The 20867-nt window shown below is 42.2% G+C and overlaps 1 protein-coding gene across 1 annotated transcript in view; it reads right to left on the bottom strand.

The window, feature by feature from the left end:
• Window positions 1–1375: 1375 nt before the first annotated feature.
• kcnh2b (potassium voltage-gated channel, subfamily H (eag-related), member 2b) overlaps window positions 1376–20867 on the bottom strand; it is a 207567-nt gene continuing 188075 nt past the window's right edge. The window contains exons 10-22 of the mRNA XM_062379857.1: window positions 19538–19692; window positions 19351–19445; window positions 18875–19015; window positions 16009–16208; window positions 11579–11831; window positions 10720–10913; window positions 10396–10498; window positions 10034–10185; window positions 9756–9900; window positions 9469–9658; window positions 7803–7908; window positions 7539–7640; window positions 1376–6675 (exon numbers count right to left, since the gene is read on the bottom strand). Of these exons, the coding sequence (XP_062235841.1) occupies window positions 6247–6675; window positions 7539–7640; window positions 7803–7908; window positions 9469–9658; window positions 9756–9900; window positions 10034–10185; window positions 10396–10498; window positions 10720–10913; window positions 11579–11831; window positions 16009–16208; window positions 18875–19015; window positions 19351–19445; window positions 19538–19692 (2265 nt within the window). The 3' untranslated portion in view covers window positions 1376–6246. The remainder of the gene's footprint in view (window positions 6676–7538; window positions 7641–7802; window positions 7909–9468; window positions 9659–9755; window positions 9901–10033; window positions 10186–10395; window positions 10499–10719; window positions 10914–11578; window positions 11832–16008; window positions 16209–18874; window positions 19016–19350; window positions 19446–19537; window positions 19693–20867) is intronic.

The following is a 20867-nucleotide window of genomic DNA, read 5'->3' as shown; positions in this document are numbered from 1 at the left end:
TATCCAATCAAATGGGAGTTGAGCTCTGAGCGACGAGGCTATCGTCCAATCACGGCCCTGCTTCGTCACGGCGCGTACTGCTGACAGACACTCTGCACGTGCAATGGAGAAGTTTGACTCCTTTTACGGGACGCCGCGGGTCCAATGGCCGGGAGGAACGCGCTCTGGACACGGACACGGCCCAGGAAGACGCCCTGAAAGCGCCTGGATCACCGAAATGTCACCGGGATGAAGCCCCACCGCGGCTGGACAGTGTGGAGCTCACCCGAGGCCCCGGACCACAGATCCACCGGGGACCATTGATACTGTGGGCTCTCATGTTTACCGTAATAAAGCCAATTTAACTCAATGTTCCACCAACGCAAACATATCAAACTATAAATTGTTTATAAGAATGATTTGATCATAAATCATTTTAATTATGGTTATCATTGGTGTGTAGTAACTGATGGTTAAGACATGAACCTCTTACTAAAGTACATAGGAGGGAAATGATAAAGCGCTTTTGTTTTCAAAATGGTAAGTCTCATATGTTAGGTTTGTAGCGATACCTTGTGGCCGTTCCTATCAATTACAGGCCACAGCTAATGCGGGCTAATGCTCGTCTGCTGCGTTTATTTTCAGAATGTAGTGTAGAGTAGTGTAGAGTAATGTAGTGTTGTGTTGTGCAGTGCTGTGTATTATAGAGTAGTACTGTGTATTGCTGTATATTGTAGAGTAATACTGCGTAATACTGTGTACTATAGAGTAGTGCTGTGTAGTGCTGTGTATTGTAGAGTAGCACTGTGTAGTGCTGTGTATTGTAGTGTTTTTGTGCAGTTATGTGTATTGTAGAGAAGTGTCGTGTTGTGCTGTGTATTGGAGAGTAGTACTGTGTATTGTAGAGTAGTGGCATGCAGTATTGTGTATTGGTAGAGTAGTGTTGTGCAGTGCTGTGAATTGTCGAGTAGTGTTGTGCAGTGCTGTGTATTGTAGTGTTGTATTGTGCTGTGTATTGGTAGAGTAGTGTCGTGCAGTATTGTGCATTGTAGAGTAGTGTTGTGTATTGCTGTGTATTGCAGTGTTGTGTCGTGCTGTGTATTTGATAGAGTAGTGTCGTGCAGTATTGTGCATTGTAGAGTAGTGTTGTGCAGTTCTGTGTATTGTAGTGTTTAAATGTGTATCTGTGCGCTGTTTACAAGCAAGTAAAGGAGTGTGTGGTTTGGGTGGAAGGAGCTCTGGTAAATTGGATATATGGCTCTTCCCCACGTCTGTGCTCGGGGGCCCATCGTTTGTGAATCCACATGTAACCATCAGTCTCATGAAATGTTATAAGAATCAGTGCAGCCGTGGTGAGTTTGCTTTCAAAGAGGTTTATTGAAAGAAATATTTTTGAAATGTTATAAAGTTCAACCATTGATAATGCTATCACACAATCAGAACCTGAAGCTTCCCCATTGTCCCATCCAGCTGTCTTCCACATTTGATATGAATCATGTATTACAAGAAACACTCCATTGACCAGCCCAGTGTCACAATGTATCCATGGTCGCCTCAATGTTCCAGGGACTGTCAGTCGGAGAGGATACACTGTTAAAAAGATCCGCTGCTGTCAAAACATCTGTGAGGCCTTTGTGGACACCACACCACTCTGTACTCTTCAGCAAAATGTTGTGTGTGATGTGAACACAGCGTGCAGGGAACAGGAAGATAGCCGGGGTCCGACAACACTCTCAGATGGGTTGACAACAGTATCACTCTTCAGGGTGCAGCCCATCCCAGCAGGGCAGAATTTATAATAGTTTACGTGCACTTGATTTACCTTCCGGGGTCAAAGTGGAAACACAGACGTGACAAAGGTAAATCAAGTGCTCTTCGATATCTGGGAAACAGCAGTAGGTCTGCCCAGGACTGCCACACATGCATCGTTCCATTACAGTGGTTTGCAACCAGATACAAATATACAATATCATATTGTATCATCTAGGATCACTATGTTTGCAGCTATTCAGTACCCCTCTCTTCCATGACCTGGAAGTATTATGTATATATGTATATATATAAATATGACTCTCCCGGAAGAACCCGGAAGAATTCAGTGTTTCACTCTACACACAGTTTGCAAGCATACAGCGGAAAATCAGCTGCTTCGCACGTCAAAAACCTCTCATGGCTGGATGATTTTCGGTGCAGCATGCAAGTAGAAATGTGCACAATATTAAAAGTCTTTAGCTTCATCACCCTCATGTCCATTTTGACCATGGACAGCTTTTAATTTTTTTTTCTCCAAATAAAGTGATTATTTAAATAAGAAATTAGAGCAGACTTTGTTTATTCATTTTAGTATAGTTTCCTCTATAGTATTCTGCATTTCAAAGCATGCCAAAGAAAAGGTTTCCGTTTCTGCATAGTGCCGGCTATACGAGTGCCCAAGAGTTTTGATTCCTTTACAAGTAGTAGAAGTCGGTATGTACAGGCGAGGAGCGACAGCAGATCCAGTGTTGTGTAAACGGTACCAAACAGCCACCCTCACCCAGCCCCCTCCCCAAATCCTCAAAATATCTACAAGGACTCAAGTCTGTCGGAACTCACAGAAAGCTGAATACAGCTGAAAAAAAGCTCTGCAGAGTGGAAGAGGCCCTATTAAGGGACGTGTTTGTGTGTGTGTGTCTGTGTGTGCAGGTGTGAGTGTAAGCTGAGTTAAGCTGACAACATCCTCACTTCTATCCCCAATCTTGTCCCCTGTTTGTTTGCTTTTTTCCAAAGTGCGCCCTCTACTGCTATAATATGCACTATGCATTACACAAATGTATTCTCTAGCACTGAATATTGTTCTAAAGGTCACAACAGGGTCAAACAAGAAGAGTCGACGACCACATTCTAGTTTTGAGGTCATAGTTCTGAATGTAAAAGATACAGTTCAGGCCACTAGGTGACTGTTATTGAACAGGAACAAAAATAAGCAGTCGCTACAGAGTACGTGATGTCGAGGAGAGCCCACGTCTGGAAATCAGTACCTCAGCACTGCAACTGTTAAAAAGCAACCAACGTCCGACTGCCAGCTTCACTTAGTGGTTACTGTGGGTTCCCCTGGTGAGTGCTGGTGAAGATGATGTAATGGCAATGGGCGCATCAGTGAAGTAAACCCAATTAAACGACAAGAGAAAGAAGACAGGGTTCAGTGGAGAGAGGGACTCAGTAGATTCAGGGATTCTCCCAACTTTGTAGCAACAATACACGTCAATCGCCATTCGTGTAAAAGCAGCTAGGATATTTTTTCTTACTGTACAATGGTTATCTGGGCTTGGCTCTTTCAAACCGTCCTGATTAAACCCCAGAAAATGATTTTCAAGTCTGTGTAAAAATCTCCTAGGTTGAAGGTCAAAAATCACAGCTGCATTTACAACTTCAGTTTGAGTCAAACTAGAGCGTGACATTCAGCTGTTTGGTTTTACTTAAATGTCTTAAAAGGGTCGATTTGTACAGGAATTCAAAATGTCACCCATTTGTCAGAGCATTCATTGGCTTTGGTTCGACACTAAAGTGCACCGCTACAAAGCAGGACATCGTACACAGCAACAAATCACTGCACAGGGAAAGACACAGACCATGACCCGGGATCATTTTGATTAAAGATTATTAGGATTAATGTGCACTTACACCCATAAATATTAAGAGACAGTGATGCATTTCAGTGTAATGAACAGAGTTTACACAGCAAGCCAGTCTCCACCAAATGAGCTCAAGTGATAAATAGTCGGACAAACATTTTTCAAACAAATAAATTAATTAAACAGCTTAGACCTGCAAGCAGCAAAATACAATCGTCACTATTATGCATTAAAGGGGAAGTCCACCAAAAAGAAGGTTTGGGATGTTTCCTGCTGATTGGTCGGTTTCGAGTTCAGAGACCAAGGAAAACGAAGCCTGTGAAATCACTAACACGTTCCTGAGTCTTCATCGAACATCCGCACTGTTTAAAAAAGTAAAGTGCTAAACATTAAGGGGTGTGGTTAAGCTGCTACAAGTCTCAACTGTTTAAAGGACTATTGCACTTCAGGCAGGACGTCCCGCCTCTGTCAGGACTCTCGTTGTGTTGGTACAGGAAAGGCTCCATCTGGAGATTCTCTCTTTTTCAGGGAAGACAATTACACATGACACAGGTTTTCCTTTTCCTTCATCTCGAGAACTGAAAACTGATCAAAGTGGAAGATTCTAAGCAAAATTCATTCACGTGGAAAAAATTATCTTGGAGTGACGAGGGGGCGTCATTGCACCTGCTCCTGTTTGTACATTTCCACCTGCCCTGAGGATTCTGGGTAAACTACAGACTTTGCCCCTTACACTCTTGTGACAGTGGCACCACAACATGTTGTTAATTTCCAACACTTTTTGAAATGTGTCAATCACATCGACATAAATCACAAACCTCTGACTCCTGTCAGATGTTTAATTCTCAAACATTATATTAAACTAAGTTCCAGGACCTCTTTTTATTTATGCAGACATAATATATAATTTAAAGGAAACAAACCATCACTACAACCAGATCATTCATATTAGTTGTTAAGTTCCCTCTGTATAGCCATCCAATGTGTACTTGCGGGAAACAATGATAATAAAAAACACATCAAAAATGTGTTGCTATTATATAATTTCTTCTTCTGGAGTTTACATGCACTCGGATGACTTCATGTTTCTTTTTAAACCTACGTTATAAAGGAGTTCTATTTGTGCTGTCTACATTAAAAATCCCAAACAACAGATTTGCCATTTCATCAGTTTGGGGCTAAAAAGAAGGGAAAGGTTTCCTCAGCATTGGATATAGTGACCATCTACAGTGTGTGAAGCCATGCTCTGCAAACTGAAGACAAAAAACAGGACAAACACATACATAAAAAGCTCTGGACTTGAACTTATCACACACACACAATAATAATAATAATAATAATAACAATATTAATATCAAAGCACACTCAGTCATCTCTTCTTGCCAGTGTTTGCATATTGTACTGTACATAGAATAATTGCGCATTCGGCTGGTCATTGTAAACTGGCAAACTTACGTGTCACATGACAGACTGTTATGTTCAAGATAAAAGCATTCTGGGTAATTGCTCAGGTGGAAAAAAAGTAAGGACCAATGAAATCTGAGGTAGCAAATTCAACTATGAAAAACTAGACGCACTCGGCCAGTCGCCCTTCGTGCACTTGCGTTGATTCCCTTTTGGAAATCAAAGCAGACCAGTATGACTTCATCACTTCATTGTGTTTGACAGAAAAACACAATAAAACAAATCACAACTCATATATCTCATTACAGATTAATAAACTGGGATTTCCTACTTGTCTAAATATTGTTGGTTTTTGGTGAACTGGTCTGGTGGTAAACTTGTAAGTTTGCCAGTTTACCTGTTGGTCACACTGCCTAAGCCTGCCATGTGTTCACCAGTAACTAGCAGACCTGTACAATGCTTATGATAGGGCAGCTGATATGTTCATTGAGAAAATTCATGGCTTTTAACCCTCCAGTTCCCACCCCTGAGGTGCAAACTAGCCAATCCAGTGTGCTCTTGGGAAGGCGGCAGCTCCGCCTTTGGGGCAGGACATCAGCGTGAAGGAACCAATGACAAAATGGGACAGCAGGTTTCCTGTTAGGCCAGCTAACACTACAATGTATCAGCCAGTTTGTGAGATTATCGGAAGCGCCACGGACATATAGATTTGAATAATCATTATATCAATAGGATTTTCAGTGCAAGACGTAAATGGCTACTTGTTTCGTCGTTACTCTGTCCGATGTTGCTTGTTCTTGTAAGTCATCCAACACTGGATACAGCAGTAAAGGGATTCTTCTACAGGTCAGCAGTTGTGTCACCGTCAGGGTGACTGAGACGTCCAGACCACAACAGACAGTGTTCGTTAAGAGGCAGAGCTCTTCTCCGCTGTGTCGGGGTTTTGGTTAAAGGTTGTGTTGTTGTGAAGTTCTCAAAGCTCCAGATGTTTCATTAAAGGGGGGGGGGGGGCAGGGACACACACACACACACACACCTACACACACACACACACACACACACACTCACACACTTTCTGAGCTGTGTGTCCTACTTGACAGCAGGTTAGGGTTAGCAGGTGCCTCCTGATCTCCAAAGGGTCACAAGAACTGGTGGAAACAGGAGGAACTGCAGGATACAAACATCACACCTATTCATTCTCACCCTGTATCCCTCCCTCCATCCCACCCTCCCCACATCCTTCGTCGCTTCCTTAGCTCCCCCCGGGGTCGGAGCCGTGTCTCTGTGGTGTCCTTGAGTCCAGTGGCGCCTGCGGTTCTTGGAGGGACAGCCTCCTTTGAGTTTCAGGATCCAGAGGAGATGCTCCTGAACCAGTCGGCAGCCCAATCCGGGACACGACACACATCTCTGAGCCAAAGTCCAACGCTGCTCCTAAGCTTGAGCCCACTGTCGCCGTACTCCCTAACTCCAACTCTAAACTTGAGCCTGCTGCTGGGCCTGAAACTGCCGCAGCCCCCGTCCCCAGGCCCAGCTCCATCTCCAGCTCCAGATGCTGCCCCAGGCTGTCGAGTCTGGAGGGAGTGAGAGGACCCTGGCTCGTGTTGATCAGAGAAGATTCCTGGGCCTGCAGAGGTTCAACAGGCTGGGCCGGAAACTCCTCAAAGTCCTGGGAATCCAAGATCTGCAGGGAAGGTGAGAGGGAACAACTGTGATGATGCTATTTCTTGATTGTATTTCTGTGAACTGTAGTTGACAAGAAAAATCTAAAATCCATTTTTAAATCAAACTTTCACGTCTCTGTGCCTAAGAAAACGTGGAAATGACAGCTGTTGTTATAATAGTTGATTAATATGTAAATCTATTTTCATGACATTGGAGATCTCCAGATATAGTTCATTATAGTTCATATATACTAGTAAAAGATGGAGAACACATGCATCTGGGAACATTTGTGTCAATTATTTTCACAAAAACATGCCACTTAATTCATAATTATATAGGCTTCCTTGTAAGTATAATTTAGTGTTTAAAATGTATAATCGTCAGTGTTCCAGGAGTCTAACACAATGGCATTGACTATATTAACTCAAATGACAAGTGACAAGTGACAAATCCACTACAAAAGCCACACAATGGAAACACAACCATACAGGAAGTGAGCAGCGGATGTTGACATCGAAATGAGCAGAGCTACTGACTGTGATCAAGTGAGCCTTCATTTTGAAACAACCCAGTCAAGCCAGATGATATAAAAAACTTGTCTGTATGAGGTGTTGTGGTCGCAAGTGCATTCTTCTTTTCATTTCCGCAATCACCTGTAGCGTAACACCTCCACTAGACAAGCATCACATTTTACATGACTGTTCGTGTTGTGGCTTTTGTAGATGTGTTGCCACTTTTGCATTCATGTTGTCCATGAATGTGATTGTGTGAGAGGTCTCAGCCACCATGATGTTTACCAATGACATCATTCCAAAACTGAGCTCCACATTATGAAGCCAACTGTAGTGAAATATGCAAAGACAAACCCTTTTCTCCCCTCACCTGTGATAAAGAAGCCAATGTGTCTGTCTCCAGTGGTGTTACAGGCTGAACCAGCATCTCTCCTGGGCCTGGCTCTGGACTAGGACCAGGGTAAGGCGAGGCCTGCAGAGGAGACAACACCACAGCCTGAGTCAGTCACTATTAATAATAATGCAGAACTGTGTTTCTTCCTGCCTCCTGCTGATAAAGTGTCACCTAAGAACTTGAACCATGTGACATCGAGCGTGATCCTTCTACATGTGTGTGTGTGTGTGTTATTGTCACCTGAGGTGGTGTGGAGACAGCGCTGTAAGCAGGAGGAACCAGAGCCATCTGTCTCTGCAGCAGCTGCATGATGGCTCCGATGTCTGTTGACATGCGACTCTCCAACCTGCACAAAGCAGGAACAGCTGTTCATTACTACACGGAAGATAAATGACGATTATTTTCATTTGATCAATCAATATATTTAATTTGTGTCATTAAAGACATTAAAGCTGTATAATTTGTAACTTTTTTTCCCATCATTATTATCAGTGAACCAGGAAGTTGGTTGGTATAATATGTGCTATGGTACTACAGTTACCATGGTAGCCATCTCCCCAAAAATATGAGCGTGAAGTTTGTGCGTAAAATGTGATTAGTATAACTTGTAAGTATGAGACGCTGAACACAGTATTGTCCCTTTTGGCTGTTCCATCAGAGTGTGAATGATGTGTGATAGAGGTGCTGTATGATTGTGAATGGGTGACTTGTAGTGTAAAGGGCTTTGAATGGTTGATCAGACTAAAAAAACACTATGAATAAAATCCATTTACCATTCACCACAGGAGTAAATACTTTATTTGATCATTTTAATAAACCAACATATAGGTCTGTTATCACACTTTGGAAACAGGTACATGTTCTGTTCTTTATAAAGGAGGTGTAGGTTCTACTGCTGGATCCTCTGTGAGGTTCACATACAGAGAATTAAGACTCTGCTAAACTTCTGACCTCAACATATATATATATATAAATATTTTCAGTACTAATGAGTTCGCCCCATACACACAGGGCGGCTGTGGCTGAGGGGTAAAGTGGTCGTCCTCCAACCTGAAGGTCGGCAGTTCGATCCCCAGTCTGACCCATCTGCATGCCGAAGTGTCCTTGGGCAAGATGCTGAATCCCGAATGGCCCCCCATATAATAACAAAGTGCTGCGGATAGATGCACTGTATGAATGTGTGTGTGTGTGTGTGAATGGGTGAATGTAAAAGTGTACTGTAAAGCGCTTTGAGTGGTCATCAAGACTAAAAAAAGCACTATATATATACAAAACCATTTACCATTTACAAACTATGACTCCCCATCCATAGTTCTTCACACAGACTTTCAGTCAGCTCACACACATCCTATCCAGAAGCATCCAGTCAGTAAAGCATTAAACGTCGGAGCATTCAGCTGGAGGCGCAGCCCGCCTTACAGCTACGCCCCTGCACAGACACACACAGACTGTGATCTCTACAAGACCTGACAAAGGAGCCTTGTCCAGGTAAAGGCTACAGGGGCGGAAAAACTCTTTTCTTCCACTGTGATGAAGAGCAGACGCTCCGTTCAGACGCAGCTAGGTTAAGAGAACACAATATTCTCCTGACGGTTGATAGAAAGTGCAGCCGTCTCACAAAATATCACCAGACGAGAACCCATATTTCTGTATCAAGTCGATGCCAGAATGCAATTTTACTACATTTCCACCGTTCTCTTTTATATTGTTAATAGTAATTTGTTATTTATTTCAGGCTACATAGGCAGTGTTGTTTTGTGTGTGTTAATTTATTTATGTTATAAAGAAGTGTGTGTTGAAGTAAATGGGATTTATTGTTTAGATTTTTGCCATGGTATTGTGTGCATGGCAATACCTTTTGTTCAATCGTCAAAGGAAGTCTCCGCTGATTGAAATAGCTTTGTACCTGTTGAGTTGTTTCTGCAGCATGTCCAGTCGCGTGTCCAGCTGGTGGCGCTGCTGCCGGCTCAGGCTGTGTAGCGGCATGTTGATTGTCGGCGGGGAGGTCAGGCTACAGCTGGGAACCTCTTGGTATTGACCGCCCCCCCGACTCTCCCCCCAGAAACTAAAGATGTTTGACACGCCTGAGAAAGCACCTGTGAGAGAGGAGGACAGAATGAGAGTGTGCTTGCATGAAAAGGAAACAGGTATTACTGTTCGATCTACACAGATAAACTATTTAATCAATTTTACCTGACAGGGCATTGCAGGTGTTCCCAGTCTTGGGGTCTCCATCAGCCTCAGAGTTCTCTTTGAAGTTCATTGGCGGGGCGTGTGCCTGTGGGTTACCCAGAACTTCAGGAGGAGGGGCGAGGCCCGTCACAACAGACTCCTCCCCCTGTAAGACGATGCAACCCTTGGTATCAAAATCAGTTTTTAATGTGCAGGGTTTATTTTGCTTCTGGGTAATAGGGGCCAAGAATGACAAGTAGGAGAATAAAAAAATGTGTTCAGGATAAAAAGAGTTGTACCTCATCACCACTGGAGGGAGACGACACTGAGCTCCGATGTGACTCCCACGTCCTCTGAGGCGCCTCCCCCTGCGTATGGTTGCTAGCTGCCTCCCTATGTCTTCGTCTCACAGACTTATGGGACTTTTTAATTTCTCCAGCATCTGCCTCGTCTGGACAGAAGAGAAATTAATAAAAGAGAGGGATTGGTCACTCCAGCTGGAGGATGACTAATACAGGAAGATTGCCAGGAAAACCATTGGCATTGACAAAGTTAAATCATAAACTGTAGTTCTATTTCATTACAAGAGTAATTTATCAATATAAATATGACAATTTAACAAATGCACTCAGAAAAGTATGAGCTATGGAGCATTGACTACCTTTTTCTGTACGTCGTCGGAATGATAACTTGCGTCTCCGTAATTTGTTGAATCCCCCACAGTTTGAGTCGCCACTGCTGGGAGAGCCTGGGATCATGTTGGTCTGAAAGGAGAAATTACCAACCTTAAATGGTCATAAAAAGAAACAACGGAGGGACTTGACTTGCATTTAGAACAAGGATAGTTGAGACTGTTACCAACAGAGCTTTAACAATTGAACAACCCTCCAAATGGTCAGAATAGCTGAAAAGGTTTCAGGATGTCTGTCTCAATCTGCATCACTCCTCTACAACCTCTAGATCGAGCTTGAATATATGAACTCACATCCCGTAGGTTAAAGGTGATTTCCAGGTTGTTCCAGAAGTTGTCTCCAAACTCAGGATACATGTCCAGCACCTCCAGAACATCTTCTCTGAAGATTTTATGGAGGTCGCAGTAGGTGAGAGCCCTAACATCAGCGTTGGATTTACCCGGCCGGGAATACAGGTTGATGGGCTCGCCGAAGATGTCATTTTTCCCTGGTGAGTGACAAAGAAAGAAAAGCTAAATGTGTCAGCTGACAGTGGACGGCATAGCAGAATCTAAGCTCAGGAACTGCTCTGCAGATCTCTGAGACAGGACTGTGTCGAGGTACAGAACTGTAGAAGGATATAGCCAGATTATGGTTCTAGGATTGGTAAAGGGAGTGACCAAGAACCTGATGCTCACTGTGGTTTAGCTCCAAAGACCACGCAGCAGGTCTGAAGAAACGCTTCACTATTTGGAGTAACACCATGTGTTCACCAGTAGATGGCGATACCAGCAAATACAATTCATTAGTAAGGCAACACAACTGGTGCCTTAACAGTTTTTGCTCTTATGAAGGTAATTAATGCTGGAGGCTATGACGCTGTGGAGAGCTAGTGCTAAAAAATGTAAGCTCCTGTCTTCCTAAGAAGTCCATGGATCTACAGGCTGACGTTAAATGATGAAAATTGAATTATAAACTTCTAATTAATATTTTAAACTTGGACTGATTTTTTTTTTAAGAGAGCTGTATTTCCAGATGTTGTCATTTCACGTCAGGCTAATTCAATAACTAAAAACCTCTCGGGGGGGGGGGGGGGGGGGGGGCAGTTAGATTGTTAATGCAAGGCATTAAGACACGGAGAAGAGCTGAAAGCTGTAAACGCTTTTTAATTACCCAAGATGGCCACCACCACATCTCCTCTCAGTATCTCTATGGATCCTCTGGATATAAAGTAGAGTGCGGTGAGGACGTCCCCAGCGTGGACCAGCGTGTCACCAGGCGGCGCGTGGGTGGTCTTGAACTTCATGGCCAGCGCCCTGAGGCAGCCCTTGGTGGAGCCTTTAAAAGCCTTACAGTTCTGCAGCAAGGTCCGGTTCAGATGGAGGCAGATATCTGCCTGGAGACACTCGGGGAAACCTTTCAGCACCTGATCGGGAGGGAGCCCGAGGAAAGAGGGAGCAGAGAGAAGGAGAATACACGAGCAAAGGAAGGAAAGAGGGAAAAAGAAGAAGTGGAGGATATAAGAGGAAGAGGACAGGATGGTGAGAAAAAGTAGAGGATTGAATGGATGGGAAGAGGTGACAGAAGAGGAAACAGGCGGAAATGAGGTAGGAAAGGGGGAAGGAAAAAGAAAGCGTATGAATTGATAGAGAAAAGTTACATCAGTATTGATACAAGTAATACACAGCGCCTGAGTGGTGCATTAAGCCCAGTACATAAAGCTAATGTCGAATAAATGTCACAGATGGTGGATGGTTTGAAGTGAAGCCTTTCCTGTCTTTATTGCCTTCAATCCTTTTGGTGAAGACTCTTGGGACATTAGCCTTTCCACGTTATAACACCATTTCATAAATTAACATGACACCTCTTAATAGCCTTTACATTTATCAGAAGATGGCGGTTGTAATCATCAAAAAGTCATGATTTATATACATTTTCTACATTTTTAGAAGACGAGCCTTAGCAGCCGGGGATATTCCCTCTCAAATGGGCCTGCTGATGATTTTTTAGAGCTTGAAATATACAGTTTCAAAATGATACTGTATATTTCAGTGGGGTTGTACAGTTAGGACGCCAGTTGTGAGTGGAATTAACATGAGGAGCTGGTGCAGTTTTAATGAGTTCACTGTAGCCATTGGAAAGTCCCAGCTCTTCTAACTCTCTGGCTGACTGCACACAACACAAGTACCTACAACACAACACTGTGTCCCTCGCTTCAAGCTGCTTTCTTCATTCCAGCCTTCAGTGGGACGCCTTCTCTTATCTCTAACGGCAATGTTCCATGTCTCTCTTTCATCTTTCGTGTCTGTGCTCTTTCCACTTTTCAAGCCTCATTGCTTCTTACCTCCACATCTTTACTTTTCTTTATACAAATAGTAATTTACCTAACTTCTCTTTCACTATTACCAGCATCTCTTAAAATTTAGCAAACCATATAAAATGAGTTTGTTTGGAAGTCTAACACAAGAACAGATCAAATAAATTTGAAATAAATGAAAAGAAAATATCTGTAACCTGTAAACAGAATATATGAATTTGAACAATATCCCACAATTACTCCCTGTACGGAGATATAAAAAAAGCCATTTTGTTGATTTATGCGGTGCAGGTCCAAAAGGTGCTGAAGTCAGATTTTATAGACCAACTGTATCACTTGTTCTCTCGCCTCCAGTTTAATGGAGCATTTAGCAGATCCTTAACTGCTGACTTACGAGGATGCACTGTTATTGTTTTAAATAAATGTTTGCTGTGATGATAAATTAGTGTGGACTCTTCTATAGTTTTTTTAAGTAGGCTAACAGTTTGCTTAGTGTTGAACAGAAATGTTTTTATGGGTATATTTTGGCTTTTTTATGGCCAAGGGAGCACTTCAACCACTCCACTATATAGCCGTAACAAAATATACAGGCACACTCTATGTATAGCATTATACTTTTCATATGGTTAACTGCCAGCTGTAAGTACCTAGGTTTTGACTTTAAACTATTTAAGTCTGGACGGGTTTTAATATTAACCGAGAGTATCAAAGAACAAGGTAATATTTTTCAAGCCAAGATAAAGGTCAGTCCCTTCCATCGAGACTTTTTTACAGACATCCGACCAATTCGATGGTCCCCTGATATTTCTATTAAGTCGTTTTCAGACATGACCTCAAGAGTAACTCTGGAGAATTGGATCTTGACTTTCTCCAGAAGTTTCCTTACACACATGAACAACGCAGCAGGAGGTTCTCCGATCAGGGTTGGAAGTTAGAAGTTTCTGGGGATTTTATTAGGGAGCCAGTTTGAGAAAGTCAGCAGAAATTAACAGACACTCTCACTTTGACATTTGTGTTCACACATACAGTCCGGAGGATTTCCAGAGATCAGTGAATGCCTGAAAGCAGCTTTCCTCTCACAAATAGGCTGGCACTTTTGGCTTTTATCTTGAAATATCTATTATTGTTAAATAGATTTCAATGAAATTTGGTGCAGAAATAGATGAACCCCAGGGACTATGATGATCTCCTGACTTTCCCTTGGATGATTCCTGCGGATCAAACTGTTTTTTTCCACTGTCAGAACATTAGTCCCAGTGGCTCCTTGCAAGTGTTTTTCCACAGCGCCACACAGCAAGGTTGCTGCCAACTTGTGACAACTACACTGCATTGCTACAACTTCTTCAAAATAGATGCATCCCACTGGTTTCCCGGTGGAAAATCTTTGAGTGTGACAGCACAAAACAGTTAAAATCTGAGTAACATTGAGCATTGAACTGATTTGGTCGAAACAATAAACACTAAAAGATGACTTGTGTCTGAAATTATAAACAAAAACACAGTATTAAAAATAAACCTCAAACCACAGGTATTTTAGACTGAGGCTATAAAACAAAAAAATCTTAACCCAGAGTGACTTGCTGAACAAAGATGTCTCTCTAGTCTCCAGGACAGCTGCAGAGGTAAGAGCAGGAGACTAATGAAAGTTGGATGAACCCGAACTTGTGGAAAAACCCTAAATGTCTTCTCTTTCCTCCTTTGAAACATTTTAACATCTACTGGCTGATGATTTATCTTAATGACTTCTGTTATCCTTGTATTTTCAAGTGAAATATTCTCAAATCTGGGCTTGACTGTGATGAATTGATCCCCTAACTTTTCATTGACCCCGTTCAGACCTGGTATTCATATCCATCATGAGTCACCCGATCACAAGTGGTGAGCGCAGAGTACAGGTCTGAACTTGAAGACAAATGTGTCTTTAGTGTGTCCTGAGCTGACGTCCTCTAACCCGCTACAGTTTCACCACGAATAAAACAGATTTTAACACATCTCAGTGCCAATATGTGAGAGGAGTATTTCTTACAAGCAGCCTGAGAACAGCTATAGACTCCAGTGGACCAGGTATAGGGAGAACAAGTTGGAGTATGGGAGCCTGGTGAGGACTCTCTGGGAATGTAGCATGGGCTTTTCCCATGCTAAAGGCTGAGGGTTCAATGTTTGGAATTCAGAGACTAGATCTCTACAACCCATGAATCAAAACCCTGGCTTGTGCTTTTTCGTCCATGCTGAATTATTATTCTCTTGAGTCTTTGTGAATGAAAGAGGTTTCAGAATCTGTCGTGCAGACAGACAGGGTTTCCTCTGATGATCATAATGATCATTACTGTGAATTTTCTCTAATGCAGTCTGCTCACCACACTGCACTTCACTGGGCCTTGAAGAGAGCTACATTACATAATGAAGGAAGGTGACGATGCTTATATTAGACAACACTTTCCCATGGATGCACTTTAATCTATTTCCTCTCTACTTCAATGAGTTATTACACTGAAATGAAACAGGGTTTCAGTGATGGAATAATGTGTTTGGATTGGGTATTCCCCACACGTCCTCTGAGCTTCTGTAAGGTTTCACAGACGTGGTGTTATTTGCTGGCCCTAAAGACATGCTGAGGCCATAAGCAAATAAATTTCCTCAAAGATCATTTCTGAGCTGACATTTTTCAAACAGTTTACAGTGCAGTGGAAAATATAGCTGTGAAAATACAGGAGTTCTGAATCGATTTGTGAAATAATAGCTATGGGAACATTTATTGATATTCAGACATGCATTTTGTTTATAATTCACACGATCTGTGGCATCCACTGACTCATACATTGTTTACATCAGTGATTGTACGATGACTTATGATTAGGTTTGTGCAGCACCATCCTATACACTGTAATTCAGAACGTTCAGGCTGAGGTTGACAACCCTGTAAAGCACTCAGTCTGACTGTGTGTGTGTTCATGCATAGTGTGTTTATGTGAGAGATTTGCATATCTGTAATGTATGTAAGTGTGTTTGTGTGTAAGTGTGTGTGTAAGTGTGTGTATGTGTGTGTGTGTGTGTGTGAATATTATTTATGATACTCACAGCAGTATGATTCCTATTTTATCTGATGGTGTCGGACCATTCATGCTGAGACAAAGTCTTCAAATAATCCTATTAACGTGCAAAGCAGGCTCAAAATACTCCACTATCCTCTGTGTACGTGTGTGTATTCGTTCCCAACATACATTCATGGACATGGGCAGACTAGGTGTGCACACACAGGACAGGGTGTAGGAGGATGTGTACTCACAGCATTCATGTCAATGCCATTGGTGTAGGACCAAGCGTGTTGGAAATACTCCTCCAGCCTCTGCCTGAGCGGGTTGGGGATCTGGTGGAAACGGATGAACTCCCTGACTCTGAGCATCTGGGTGTGGTAGCGGGCCGTCCCAGAGTACAGCCGCTGGATGATGGCTGACACATTCCCAAAGATGCTGGCGTACATCAGGGCTGGAGTTCAGAGAAGAGGGGGATGTAAGACATGAGTTAAAGTTTGGAAGTATGTAGGGAAGAAACACAGTAACAAGGGTCAGAAGGGAGAGAACAATATAAACGTTAGTGGAGAGTAAGTGGCACTTTAAACACCATAATATGCCGGACCGCGTTCATCTGATAAGAATCATGTTTTTAGGATTTTTCATGCATCGAGAATTGCGAGGCAGTCGTCTTTTTTAGACAGTAGAAACAACTTATTGTGATCACGTTTGTCCTGGGCCGAATTCATCACTATAAGTGGTTAATTACTATAAATTACTTGTTTAGCTTCTCATGATAGTCCAAGAACTTGAGGAAAAGGTAATGGCACACACACACACACACAATTTCAACAGTGATCATCACGTAATGATCAACACTTTTCTTAAATGAGACAAATCTTTCTTCAGAGCTATGCATACATTCCTAAATCAGCTCGTATCCCGTGCTGACACGCACTCACACACATAAATACCATCATCGGACACAGAGAGAAGCAGTGAACTACTGAAAGAGTCCTTAAAACCTAAAAAAACAATTATTTTATGGTCCAAACACGTATGAGAACACCTAAATGATCAGTGTAAGTGAACATAGTGGAGCTGTGCATGGTTCCCTTGGTGTCTGCATTGGGGGCTCTGTGTCTGTGCTGTGCGCACTCTGAGGGCCCTTGAGTTTGTGACCTGGCGCCATGCATGGCTCCATGTGAGAGATTTCCATTTTGAAATTACAGATCAAAAATGACAAGTGTCTTTCTAAGAATTCACTGAGATGCATCAAAGATCTATTCAGGTGACAAATCTCGTGGTTATCACCAAAGGATTATAATTATTTGTGTGAAACTCAATTTTTTTTCTATAGACAATGTTGGTGAATACCAATTAATTTGTTTAACTCACACTGACGATGCACATTAGCTTCAACTGAAACTCTAGAATACATTTTTAAACAGTAGACTGTGACAAGAATTGTGTTTCATGTGTCTTTCATTGAAATTAGGATTATCGGATCTCTTCATGTATAAACAGGTGGGAGAAATAAAACATCCAATAACAATTACGGTGGGTAGACACATACTTGAAAAAAATTGTGAACGTGATGTCCTGTTGATATTTGTTAAATGGACAAGTTTGGCATGTTGACATGGCTGGTGTATCATTACATGTGACAGGCTGTGTCCTCTGTAGACAATAGGTCTGTCTATAGAGGACAGTGTTTTGTCGCGTCCATCCTGAGCCTCACTGTCTCGTCCTGTTGTCATGTTGGATCCTGTTAACCTCTCAACCTCTGTCAGCTCCCATCACTGTCTACATCCTCCACCGAAACAGCTCTGTGTGTGTGTGTGTGTGTGTGTGTGTGTGTGTGTGTGTCTGTTTGAGTATGTGTGTCACAAAGGACACAGTTTATCGTTGATTCAATTTGAATAAATGTTTTGATGCTGATGCCATCGTGCACTTCCCGTTTTAAGACAATTTAATAATGTACTTAATGGGAATGTTTCAGGTGTAAGGTAATTTTCTGGCCAAGAAGATGCCATACTGTCTGGAGGAGGACGAGGACTGCGGCAACAATAAAAACAGAAAATGGCATTGTTGAATACGTGATTTTAGCTTTGTTCCTGTGCAACTCCATTTTTCTTTTTTCACAATGACACGACTAAATGATGATAAATTGCAGCCAAATACAAACCCTAAGCATAAGAGGGAACAGTGTAATCCTTCTGATAGAGTTTATTGAATAATATTTAAGTGTTTTCAGAATGAAAGAATAATACATGAGATAAAAAAAAACATTTTGAAGCAAACAACAGTACACTTTAATTAGGGCTATGATTGTGAAGTAATCCCTGTTGAGCCGCGGAAAAATTCAACAAGAACTAAAGTCGATGGTTCATCAAAAACACTGATTTCACGCTGTGAGGGAGGGCCTGGTTGCATCTAGCTGCAGGAGTTACAGCAGCATGGAGACGGTGCATAAGATCAGAGCCCGGTGAGTGGATTATTGAAGCAGTTAGCAGTTAAATAATCTCTCTCACTCTCTTTAATCCGTGTGGGAGACCTGGTAGGACTGCAAGACACACGCCAGGAGGAGACAGACACAGCTTTTCATCTAGATTTGTTTATGTTCCATTAATAGTGTGTTATACTGAACTTGCACTCCAGAGAAGCTGGGTGGAGAGTGAACATTTCTATTATAGATGTGTGTGCGTCAAAGACAATACAAAACATTACAGAGTGGCCTGTTCGTTGAGTAACACACAGTGAAATTCACTCAAATAAAAACAGTCTAAGCAAACTTAACTGAACAAGTAGTTATATACAAGTAGTAACAAGTACTTATGAAGAGCACAAATTATGTTTCATAATAAGGAGACAGGGGGGATGGGGTTTAACATGCAGCAACTGCTAGTTGCTCTATTTTTTAACCAATCGTGGGTAAAATACAGATTTACATATGAACCTGCCTAAGTAGAATCTCAACTGATTAATCTCAGCAGGTTTTACAACTATGGCTGTCAGGGGTTGTCTGTATTAGTTACTAGCAGGCTAGATTGCATTTTACACGATGTATGTGTCTTTTAGTGACAAGAGCCTACTTCTTATCCAAAAGACAGTCACTCACATTAGCATATTATTACTTACATCCTATGAGCATGACACAGATGGAGAAGATCTTCTCCGAGTTGGTGTTTGGGGAAACATTTCCAAAACCCACACTGGTCAGACTGCTGAAGGTGAAGTACAGAGCCGTGACGTACTTGTCTTTGATAGAAGGTCCAGTACCTGATGTTTACAGAAGTTAAACAAGCATCAGAAAGGCTCCAATGCTCACCAGAATGACAGATAAGTAGCAAAGGATCACTCAACAATTGAATTCAAAATGTCTGTATTTGATATGGATTATTAAGTCGTTTTTATTAAAGGTTTGTGTGCAATATTTAATGCCATCTATGCAAAAATTTAACCACAACTGTGAAAATGAAATTCCGTTCCTGAAAAGAGATCTACACAAATTTTACACGCTGAAACTTTTGATAGCATAGAAAGAAATGCAATAGTATAGAATCTCTATGGTTTTTTAACCAGAATTAGAACTCCACTGTTTGTCTGGTAGGTACCTGGGATGGAGTCATTGTAGGGTTTTCCCAGTTGGTCCCCCAGTGTGTGGAGCCAGCCAATTGAACCATTCCTCTCCACACTACCGATGGCATACCTGGGAAAGCAACAGTTGCGACATGATTGTATTGTACATCATTCACACCTTATTCCTGTGCATATCTCATCTGACTCATTATGATATTGTACCAGATGCAGGCCAGCCAGTGAGCGATGAGGGCGAAGGTGCACATGAGGAGGAACAGGACAGCCGCTCCGTACTCCGAGTAGCGATCCAGCTTCCTGGCCACACGGACCAATCGCAGGAGGCGAGCAGTCTTCAGCAGACCAATCAGAGTGGTGGTCTGATGGGCGTGGAAGAGACAGAGAAAAGGTAGAGATAGAGGAAATAAAGCCCCTTGGTTCAGCGTTCCCACCTGCAGCCGTCACTGCTGTGAAGGAGGTAAATCCTGACTCCTACTCATACCTGTGGGCTGTCACTTCCCTTTCCTTTCAACATGTATTCAGCTGGCCCCCTCCATGTCCATACAACAAATAGGTAACAGGCCGATTACTGCGCTGGTACAGAGCCCAGACCTGCTCTGGGTGTCCTCGCAGTAAATAATGGTTTTCTGCTGAGGAAAATCTCCACTTTCTTGGCTCAGCGGCTTCTCCCCGACAGCATCAATGAAGTGAACCTTGGCAAAGCTTTCCCCAGTTACTACTTGAATGTTGGAAATGTATCATTTTTGTTTTGGCGTGTGGCTTAATTGCTATTAATATTTTATCGCATACGTGCTTCCTATTATATATGCATTTCAAGCACCACTTAATCAGTCAATATTACTGCCCTTAGTTGAGTTGTTGAATGGAGTAATTCCTGCAAGCTTAGTCTCAGTGGTTTTCATCCTCATTACGGGGGATGTATCCTCAGAGGACTTCACAACAACCTACCATGCAACCCACTCAGCCACTCAGTTCCCTCGCTCTTCCTCCAGACACCAACCTCCTCCTCCTTAAATTCTTCAACCACCTTCCTCACTTCACAGACCTAAGAACTTCAGTCAGCAATCAATTTAACTAGTGTACTTAACTGAACTACACCTCACTGTGCCATCGCATGTTTCTCTCTGAAGTGTCATTGGTCAATTGTTGATTTAAGTCTTTAATAACAGTAGTATACTGGTTTCTGTGTCTCTGGAGGTAGGTCATTATTTTGGAAGATCCAGTCCAGGAAACTTACAAGGAAATGATGGACCGGTAAAAGAGGTGGTACTAAAACATGTGGCAGAGGCAAAGATGACATCTTTAAATTGTGGGCTCTGGCTCTTTTACTCCAAAATAATGATGTTGAATGAATGGAAGAATCCTCTCATCAGGGAAGCTATTATTTTTGATTCATTAATGCCCTGGGTTATGAAAACTGTTATTTCTTCTTAAAAATACCACTTGCTTAATCTACTAATTGTTTCATTATCATTTTGTACACTGCCCTTTGTGATGTAAGGCAGACATGTTTTATTTTGATGCTCCACCACAG

Source organism: Platichthys flesus, chromosome 21 (genome assembly GCF_949316205.1).
Source record: "Platichthys flesus chromosome 21, fPlaFle2.1, whole genome shotgun sequence".
Taxonomy (NCBI): Eukaryota; Metazoa; Chordata; class Actinopteri; order Pleuronectiformes; family Pleuronectidae; genus Platichthys; species Platichthys flesus.
The sequence above is the reverse complement of the archived record's forward strand: the minus strand, read 5'-3'. Positions and strand labels throughout refer to the sequence as shown.